Source organism: Pteropus alecto, unplaced genomic scaffold, assembly GCF_000325575.1.
Source record: "Pteropus alecto unplaced genomic scaffold, ASM32557v1 scaffold24, whole genome shotgun sequence".
NCBI classification, from domain to species: Eukaryota; Metazoa; Chordata; class Mammalia; order Chiroptera; family Pteropodidae; genus Pteropus; species Pteropus alecto.
Window position 1 is genome coordinate 28728841 of NW_006439192.1, and position 10730 is coordinate 28739570.

Here is a 10730-nt window from a genome sequence, read left to right on the forward strand (position 1 = left end):
AAGAACGTTCACATCTTAGGGGTACCTGAAGGGAAAACAAGAAATCGAATATATATTTGAAGAAATAATGATGGAAACTTCCACAACCTGGTGAAGGAAATAGACATACAACCTCAGGAAGCTCAGAAAGTCTCAAAATTCTGGAACTCAAAGAGGCTTACAACAAGACACATCATAATTAAAATGCCAAAGATGAAATACAAAGAGAGAATCTTAAAAGCAGTAAGAGAAAAGCAGATAGTTACCTATAAGACAGTACCCATAAGACCAGCAGCTGATTTCTCAAAAGAAACTATGCAGGACAGAAGGGTTTGGCACAAAATATTCGATGTGATGAAGACCCAGGCTCTACAAGCAAGAATACTTTATCCACAAAGCTATTATTTAGAATTGAAGGACAAATAAAGAGCTTCTCCGACAAAAATAAACTAAAAGAGTTTATCATCACCAAGCCAGCATTATAGGAAATGTTGGAGGGACTTCTTTAAGAAGAAAAACATATATCAAAAACAGGAATAAAGAATGGTATTAACTACATTCCTATCAACAAGTACCTCAAATGGAAAAGAATTAAGTGCTCCAAACAAAAGATAGAGTGACTAAATGAATAAGAAAACAAGACCCCCTACATATGTTGCCTATAAGAGACTCACTTCGGATTAAAAGACACACACAGACTAAAAGGAAGGGGATGGAAAAAGACATTGCCTTGATGGACCTAGAGGGTATTGTGCTGAATGAAATGGATTGGATAGAGAAAGAAAAATATCAGATGATTTTATGTGCATGTGGAATCTAAAGAACAAAATCAACAACAACAACAAAAGTAGAAATAAACTCGTAGGTTCAGAGGATATCTAGAGGGATACTAAATGGGAGGGGGTTGGGGGGGATAAAAAAAGGCAAAGGGATTAAGAGGTACAAATGGATAGTTGCAGAATCGACATGGAGATGTAGAGTGTAGCATGAGGAAGATGGTTAATAATGTTATAATAAGAAGGAGAAAGAGGGGTGCTAGATTTAGTGGGGTGATCACTTTTAGAGTTATGTGGATCTCTGATCACTATGCTATACCACTGAAACTGGTATATTATTCTATGTCAACTATAAGTGAAAAAAACTCATTGAATTGTACAATGTAAATACAAGCAACTAATTGTCTATTATATTTCAATAAAGGCGAAGAAAAAAGAAAAAGTCGCTTTGCTCCCAAAAAACTACTAACTACTCCATAATAAGGTATTAAATGATAAATTTTAATTTATCAATAACATTCAATAATGGACTATTGTAGGGAGGAGAAAGCTTTTTTCTACCTTCTGGGTTTTTGCGTTTGATCTAATAATTAAATCTAGATGAGATAGTTTAGATTAACAAGACAAAATAACTAAATTTAGTTACATATGTATGCATAGGAACCCCATATACATGAGGGAGTCAGAGACCCCACATGCATGAGAGGTTCAGGGACATAAAGTTAAATTAAAAATATAAAATTAAAACAGTATCATTCTTCTCAACTAGTTTTTGTTGTTGTTTTGGAAAATATAGTTATTTTTCATTGAACTGTTATTTATATTAATGTATGATAGGTTCTTTATTGTTATTTTTAATGAATTAATATTTTAAAAATTTTGTTTTAATTTTTTAATACAATAAATATCAGTAGATATTATAATCCACATAGAGAAAAGGTCTTTGGGGTCATCATTAATTTTTAAGAGTGTAGCACGATCTGAGACAAAAAAAATTGGAAAACTTGTGCTATAGCATTTGCCACTGGTACACGCATATTTGTTCGAAGATTAATCATCCCTTCTACTCCTTGAATCAGAATTACTGGAAGCAATCAGGATGTTTAGATGGAAGAATGACCATCACTGCTGGATTGGAAATGGATTTTGAGAACTCCAATAGAGGGAAGGTGAAATGCAGCCAGAGGAAACATTCTGATTTAGCTTTGAGGCCTTCAAAATTGTTTTATAGCCCAAGCCATAGTAAGCGTAAGGAGTAGCCAAGGAGTAGAGAGAAATGTGCATTTGTTGAACTAAGACTTTTCAGTTCATTTGTTACTTTGAATGCACAACATTCTATAGGCCACCTGTCCATTCACAATCATAAAAATGTCTCTCCTAGCTACAGTTACATGAGATACTAGCAAAAGGGTCTCTTTGTTATAAAATACTAATTAATTGATGAACATTTGGATGCTTAACTCTATAAAAGGCATCTCATCGTTCCATCTCAAATATAGATTAAAATATTTTCTCTTATGTTATCTAGTTTTGTTTTCTGTTATAATTGTTTGTATCTTTTGGTCTCTCTTGAGGCCTTGTTCTTGTCAATTTATATGTGCTTTTAGTGATAGAAAAATGTTTCCTCTAGTTTGTTCTGTCTTTAATTTTGTGGACTTAGAAAAAAAAAGAATATTGCCCCCCCACCCCCCCACCACCACTGCTGCCCTCACATTATAAGTTCTTTGTGGACATTTTAAATAACTGTATAATATTTTATTAAGAGGAGGATCCTATTTTAACCTTCCCCTGTTTTGCCCATTTAGGTTTTTTTCTGTTTTTACTGTTTTAAACAATACTGCACTAAATATATCCATGCCCTTTTTTTTCTATTTAGAACATTTTCTTAGAGTAGCTTCCCAGAGGAAGAATTCAGATTACAGATATATTTTTAATGCATGGTTAAATAGTTTATTTCAGATACAAAACTCTAGTCACTATTGTTGTCGGCTACAATATTTCTACTAAAAGCAGCCATTTGATTACTTGTAGGACTCTGGCATATAGTCCCAGCACTAGGCTTTGAGATCACACTTAGCAAAGCCAGTGATTCTTCTATAAATGCCTCCCATGGGCTTTGTTAGGGGTTGGCCAACTTTTCTTATATAGGGCCAGATAATAAATATTTTAGGCTTTGCAGGCCACATGGTGTTTCTATAGCTATTCAGCTCTCAACTCAGCTACTCTATTGTAAAGTAAAAGCAGCCGGGGACTTTGTCAATGAATGAGTACGTCTGTGTTCCAATAAAACTTTATGGACACTGAAATTTAAATTTCATATAATTTATATGTGTCACAAAATATTCTTGTTTTTTTCCCCAACTATTTAAAACTGTAAAATCCATTCTTAACCTGCAAGCTGCACAAAAAATAGGCAACGGGCCAGATTTGGCGTGTGGGCCACGGTTTGCCAGCCCTTGGGCTGTATTATAGGTGACTTGGTAACAGACGTTTATTATACTGAGACCTCTGGATCTACTGCAATGATATGGTGATTTATCCAGAAAACCCTTAATTTCAGCGTGTATCTGATACTACCTTTCCTATTTTGTATTTCAGCTGGAGTTAACCGAATTTCATACTGGCCTGCTGATCCAGAAATAAGTTTGCTTTCTGGAGCTTCTGGTTCTGAAGATGCAAAGTTAGATGCCAAAGCGGTGGAGAGATTGAAGTCAAACAGTCGGGCTCACGTGTGTGTCTTACTTCAGCCTTTGGTGTGTTTCATGGTTCAGTTTGTAGAAGAGACCTCTCACAAATGTGACTTCATTCAAAAAATTTCAAAAACGTTGCCGGATGCTAATGTTGACTTTTATTCCGAATGTAGACAAGAAAGAGTAAAAGAATATGAAATGTTATTTTTGGTTTCAAATGAAGAACTGCATAAGCAAATTCTGATGACTATAGGTTTGGAAAACCTATGTGAAAATCCATACTTTAGCAATCTGAGGCAGAACATGAAAGACCTTATCCTCCTTTTGGCCACAGTAGCTTCCAGTGTGCCCAACTTTAAACACTACGGATTTTATTCTGGCAATACCGAACAGATTAATGAAATTCACAATCAAAGTTTGCCACAAGAAGTTGCAAGGCACTGCATGGTGCAGGCCAGGTTATTAGCATATCGAACTGGTGAGTTTCATGCTTAGTTCATAAATTGGGGCCTATTGGTTGGGTTGTATTTATCTCAGAAGTAAAGTGGGGTTCATCTCATCTGTGGTAGAGTTCATTTATTCTCAGATACTAAAGTTCACAACATAGAGAAGTTAATGACCTCGAGTACACAGCTCTTCTTTAGAGCAGTTTCAGGATTCCTTGTGGCCTTAAGTTTGGTGCTACATTTATAAATCAGGGCCTGATTAGCTAGGCTCTTCTTTCTGCTTCTTGCTTTTATTTCACTATTCATTGATCCCTCCACTAGAGATGGGACAAAAAGAGAGAACTCAATTATTCATATTTATTAACTTCAATATTTTATATGTATTTAATATTTAATAAAAACTTTAAAAAATTTTATAAAATATGACTCCAAAATAAGTAACAGAATCAAAGTAAAGGAATATTGGCAGATTATTTTAAATTGCTGCTATGTCTTCAAGCAGCAAGTTGAGAAATGAGGCATATGTACTTTATTAAGTTATACTTGAGTATGTATATGAAAAAGGAAAAGATTTCTTGGGAATTTATTGTGATAAAAGGTGCATCTGTATTTCCAATTATAGAACAGTGTTTTTACATCTCAACAGACATAAGATTTTTCAAAGTAGAATCATGATAACTTCTTAAAATGCAGCTTTGAAATAAGGGAAAATAGGCAGGAAGAGCAGTAGAGTAAAATTTAATGAGTGGACTATAGGATTTTTTTTTTTAACTTATCCCAAGAAAGAAGGAAAAGAGAGAAAAATCTTCAGAAAAGGTTTATACAAATGCCACTGGCTTGAAGTATAAGCTAAACAAAGACCACAGGTCAAAGTAATTTCAGTAGAATGGAGGGTCTCAACTGGTAGCATATCAGAATCACCATTGAAACTTTTATTAAAAAACAAATGCTCAAATTCCAGCCAGACTAAACCAAGTCCCTAAGGGTATGACCTAGGCTTATGAATTTTGAAAGTTCTGCAAGGAATTTGGATGTTCGGCAGGGTTAATAATCATTCAGTTCTTATGAAAGAATTTGATTGTGTTACAGGCGTAAGCTATATTATGCAAACAATTGTGTAGTGTAAAGTCTAATTTAATGTATCTTGTATCATGGGCTATACATTAGCCTCTGCCAAAACCAGCTTCATAAATAATTTTCTCTAAACCATTCTGGAAAGACAGAAACATAAATGGGAACAGCTGTCCCAGCTCCAATTCATGAATTCTCCTTTGCTAATTAGAATTCAGCAGATTCCAGAGTGAGATGTGCATCTGCTGTTCTTTTGATCTCAGTACTTTTTGCTTCTCATAGGGGAACACCTTATACCATACCATGTATGATTCCAGTGTTTAAAGATGCAGTAATGTATAATATAAATTTGCATATATTTTATGCAGTAATTTTGCATATCATCAATGCAAATATAAATTTATTTATATTTTTAATATTTATATATTTATTCATTATAAATTTATCCACCATTTCTGTGCAGAATTTTGTACATGAAGCCAGGCTTCTGTGCTTGATGGGCAATTTAAAAGATTTTTCAAGGTTAATTTTTTGACTGTGTATGACTTTTTTTGCCTGGAACCCAAATCCTGAATAAGATGCAACTCTCTGACATTCACTCCACTCCACTGTGAGCTCTTCCTAGGAAGAGACAGTATCTTCATCATCATTTTTTCCTTAGCACTAAGCACAGTGTATTTAATGGATAAAGGATATCTTTTTATATCCTAAGACATGGTCCACAATCCTTCATCCAAAAGCCTTGAAATCCAATGAAAAGGAATTCAGAATTTCTGATTTTAGAAAGGTAATATGTTACATATACTGTATATTACACAGCACTGACAGAGATCTGGGGCAGTACCTGTAATCAAACATAGATGTGGAGTAAAATGTATGAATATTTGAATTAACTATTTGGTCAGGTGTAACCAAAAATAAGTACATCGAGCTGTCAAAAAAAGCTTGATATAAGGGATTTCAGATAAGGAATGCTGGACCTGTATTCTTCATTGTTGATAAATATTTATTTTTAACAATTAAGCACCTACTATGTGTCAGGCGCAGAGCTAGGCTATTTATATACCTTTCTCATTTAACATGGAGAACAATCCAGCAAGGTAGCTATCCCCATGATAAGAATGTGCTAATAACTCAGACTTTTAATTTCACATTGTTCAGCTTGCTTTGATAACTTTATTTTACTCTAATTAATAGATGAACAAACCATTCAATTAAACCATTTCATTTAAAAATATACATATGATTAAAATGAATTTTAAAATCTCTAACAACAGAGTTCTAAAAGTAATTGAAAGTAGATACTTAACAAATTGCTTTTTGAATGATAAAGAAATAGGATCCAAAAAGGTGTCATTAAAATTATGTTTCTACAATACTTTGAGGTAGCAAAAAGGTGACAAAATTTGTTTAGGCTTCGGAGGGGAAAATAGAGTTAGGAGGGCATCACCTCTTATCTACCTGGTCTAAGTGTGATGTTTGATCTCTTTTGGGTCCTGTTTTCCCATTAGACTAGGTGTTTTCCAAAGCTGAGGATTATGCCTTCTTCCTGAACCACAGTGTTGATGATGAAAGTAGGTTGGAGTAGCCAAGAAAGTTAACTGTTTCAAATTATGACTGCATGGTTCTCAACTTTTAGTACATAAGGGATGTTCTTGATAAATGCAGATTCCTGAGTGTGCCCATTTTCTGTGGGGAGATTGATTCAGGGCGTTTCCATGTGAGATTGGAGTCTGTCTTTTTAAGAAGCACCCAGTGATTCTGACACAAGTGGCCTGTGGACCACACTTGGACAAACCCTGATGTGACCACAGAATTGGGAGCTAAAATAACCTGTGTTCCAGAACCTTAGGATAGAGTTCTCTGACTTTCAGTGATCAGAGTCTCAGGAATTTGGCTCAGTGATTATAAGCTGACCTTTCCCTTCAAAGGTAACAGAGAAAACCTGTGACTGACCTGAGCAATTTCTGTAAAAATTACAGACATGAAAAGATTTTTGAGAAATTACCTTATCTGTCAGTCAACCTTGGGGCTTGGTGAAATATACTCCATCTAACATGGATGAAGTTTTATTCTGATTTTAAAAGACTTATAGTAAAGGATATTCTCTTGGTGTGACTAACCTTACCTAGGCAGTAGAGCTGCACACTGGTAAAAAATCACATTTTTTCCCCTCCTGACAAGGTTTAGTCTATCCCCAGACTAAGACAGAAAAAGTGGCTCCTGAGGCTAAAAAACAAAACAAAACAAAACATGAACAATACTTAATATAGATGGTAGGAAAAGTAGGCTCTTAATATGAAGAATTTCTATTTCAGTTTTTCATTTTTTGTTTCAAATTGAGGCATGCATTAAGTACAGCTTTACTTCCAGTAAAGTTTTGGTTTTGCAGGCATATATAAACTTACGTTTATAACTTCTGCCACTTGTCTTAGAAATGAGCATAAAGCCATAATTGTATTCTTTTCTCCTCTTGTTTTATTCTGAAGGTCCTGGAAGGAATAACATTTTGTTTACACCAAAATTCATTTCATGACAGTCCCCACTGTAGAGTAAGCCCTTCTCCCTACCCCATTCCTCAGCAGCGTGTTCGTTTCCTTCACAGCACAGCACAGCACAGCACAGCACAGCACAGCACTTAAGTACTTACGTGTTTCCTTGTTCCTGTCTTCCTTACCAAACTGTAAGTTTCATGAATATAGGGACTTCTGTTTCTCTCACCACTCTACACTCTGTGATTCAGTAAAGGGATATCTTTGTTACAAAATTCTTAACTTAAAAGGAGGAGTGGAGGAAAGGCAAGTAGGTTGGGTCTGGAGGGCTAAATTTTAGTCAATTTTTTTGCCTGTTTTCTCATCGAGAAAAGGAAATTTTATCTGCTTTACCTTTATGGTAACATTGAGATAATGGGCAAAAAGCATTTAAAATAAATTAGGCAAATGCTTCATGGTATAATTTTGAAAACCCAAGCTTGCTTGAAGTTGGGGAATTTAATTATAGTATCATAACTTTAAAAAATTAACTTATTTAGGAGGCACCCTAGTTTTTAATGCATAGGTAGAATAAAAGGTTTTTTTTGTATTTTTGTTAGAAAAGTAAATATTTAAATGTCATCATTAGAAGTATAATTTTTAGGAATTTGTAGGGTGAAGCCAATTTTGTTTAATCCACATCAATATGAAAACACCCTAGAGTAAGTCCACAGGTACTTGTTACTTTCTCTGTGTTCCTCCTCAGCTACATTTATTCCTTATTAAGATTTTGATAAATACTATGGTTTTCACAATTAGTGTGTAATTGTCTTAGAAATTTGAAACTCGCTCTTGTGTTAGTAGAAGGAAAAAGCCTTTCACATGTAGAATTTTTATTTTGTTTCTTCTGTTTCAAATTAATGATTTTAAGAAGTATACAGCTTGTTGCAGAGATTTTGGTTCTATAGGAAAATTATAATCTTATAACTTCTACCATATGATTTAGAAATGAGCATCATGTCACCAACTTGGCATTTGTTTCCCCCTAAAGACAAATTATGGAGGTAATGGAAAGGACAACATTTTAAATCAAAATCAGTTTAAATCAAAATCCCTTTTATGTACTTTCCAGCTATCTATCTATCTATCTATCTATCTATCTATCTATCTATCTATCAATCATCTATCTATACATATACATATATATGTACATACATATATATCCCATAGAGATTATGGGATATATTATAAATTTATGTTTGTGTTATAAATATGACCATTTTTCTTAGCAAAAACGTTTGCATAAAATATGTTTTTCATGATTAGAGTGTAAAAAATGCTAGAAGACAGATTTGATTGTTTCGAATGGTTATTACATTAAAACTATTAGTTCAGAAACTTCTTTTTTAATAAATTTTTTCATCTGTTAGAAACTGATTGGTGGAGAATCAATAATTACACTCAGTTCTGGTTACAGCTTTGAAGCGACCTGACTGTGGCACTGCCATTTTAATGATCTTTGTACGTAGATCACGTGTGACTAGGTTGGTACCAAATTCTCATTTTCCTTGCTTTAAAGTATTTATTTTAGTGGTTTTCTATAATTAGTGAGATGTCAAGGATTGCTGCTACATTTATGAAGTATGTTTCAATAAATGTTTCTATTATTTTTGGAAAAATGTATTTCTGAAACTAATAAACCATTGATTTTTACTGAGTTAAATGCCATTTATCTTTTAGAGGATCATAAAACAGGAGTTGGAGCAGTCATTTGGGCAGAGGGAAAATCTGTAAGTATTAAAATAATTCTTTAAACATTTAACCTTGATTTTGTTTAAACATAGTTCAGCCTTAAGTGCATTACATTTTATTGACCTGTTAGCATTAATATTTTGTATTGGTGCATTTCTTATATCCTGTAAACATTTCCTTATTCCCTCAACAATTTTCTGGACAGAATCACTTATTTAGCAAACAGTTATTAAACAGGCACTGTGCCACAGTGAACAGTGGGGAGCTAAAGACCACATTTTCTCCCTTTTGTAGCTTTCTGTGGTCTAGTATAGACAGAGAAGTGAAAAAGAGACTGGTGTATAAGTGTGATTATAATACGATACTGTGAAAGCACAGAGGAGGAGACTTCACTCCACTTGAAGAAATGAAGAAAATGTTCTTGAAGGAGATAAGATGCTATTAGTCTGGAAGAATGAATAGGAATTCACTAGGCAGAGCAAGTTTGTGGGACTGGGGGCAAAGTACAGAGGTAGGAGGTATGAGAAGAGAATGTGGGGAAATGCAAGTGATTTGGTATGTTCGAGTCCAGAGTCCTATGTATAATAGTGTGGCAGAAAAAAATAAAAAATAAAAAATTGGACTGGACCCTGAAGAACTTTGTATGTCATGGAGAGAGTTTGGACTTTATCCCTTAGACAGTGGAATACCCTAGCACAATGCTAACCTATAGGCATAAAAGGCAAACCACATAATTTATAATTTATATTTTAAATAAAAGAAACAGGTGAATTAATTTTAAGAATATATTTTAATCTAATATGTCCAGAAATATTTCAACATGTAATCAATATAAAAGATCATTAATAAGATATTCTGTATTTGGGGGGAATATTGTCTTCAGAATCCTGAGTATATTTTACACTTAGCACCTCTCAATTTGTACTAACTACACGTGGCTGTGCCTACTGTATTAGATAGTGCAATCCAAGAATCTTTTAAGAGGGAAAATGATTAGATAAGATTTGCATTATATAAAGAGTAAGGTGGGGCTAGACAGGAAATAGGGAGATTAATAAAAAAGAGATGATGGAGATGGGTTAGGAGGGCATGGAATTAAGAGATACTTAGTAACTATGTATGAGAGTCTAAATTTTGCTTCAATAGACTTTCCAGCAAGTAATTTGACTATTTGCTTGTATATTTCACAAATCTTTCCAGTTCAGCCTAGCCAATACCTTCCCTGCTAACCTATTCCTTCATCAGCAGTCACAATCCCAGGGAGTTCCTTGTTATTCCATACATCCAGTCCATCACCAAGTACTATGGAGTCCACCTTCAAAATATTATCTATAGTGTCTACAGCATGGTGTAGGGGAAAGACATGGGTTTGGAGTCAAGCTACCTGGGCTTGAATTCTGGCTGTATTACTTACTAGCTTTGTGATCCTGAACAAGTGATTTAATTTCTCTCAGCCTCAGTTTCTTTATCTACAAAATGGGAATGATAATACTACTACTCTCTAGGTTGTGAGGTTGATTAAATGAAAAAATACATGTAAAACTC

At 34.1% G+C, this 10730-nt stretch overlaps 1 protein-coding gene across 3 annotated transcripts in view; it reads left to right on the forward strand.

Moving 5' to 3' along the window:
• Positions 1–10730, forward strand: part of CDADC1 (cytidine and dCMP deaminase domain containing 1) — a 45928-nt gene that overhangs the window by 16953 nt on the left and 18245 nt on the right. For all 3 annotated transcript variants that reach the window (XR_003047601.1, XM_015592908.2, XM_006916449.3), the window contains 2 exons: positions 3354–3923; positions 9174–9223. Coding sequence is in view for 2 of the 3 variants with exons in the window: in XM_015592908.2 (XP_015448394.1) it covers positions 3354–3923; positions 9174–9223 (620 nt within the window). In the remaining variant the exon portion in view is untranslated. The remainder of the gene's footprint in view (positions 1–3353; positions 3924–9173; positions 9224–10730) is intronic.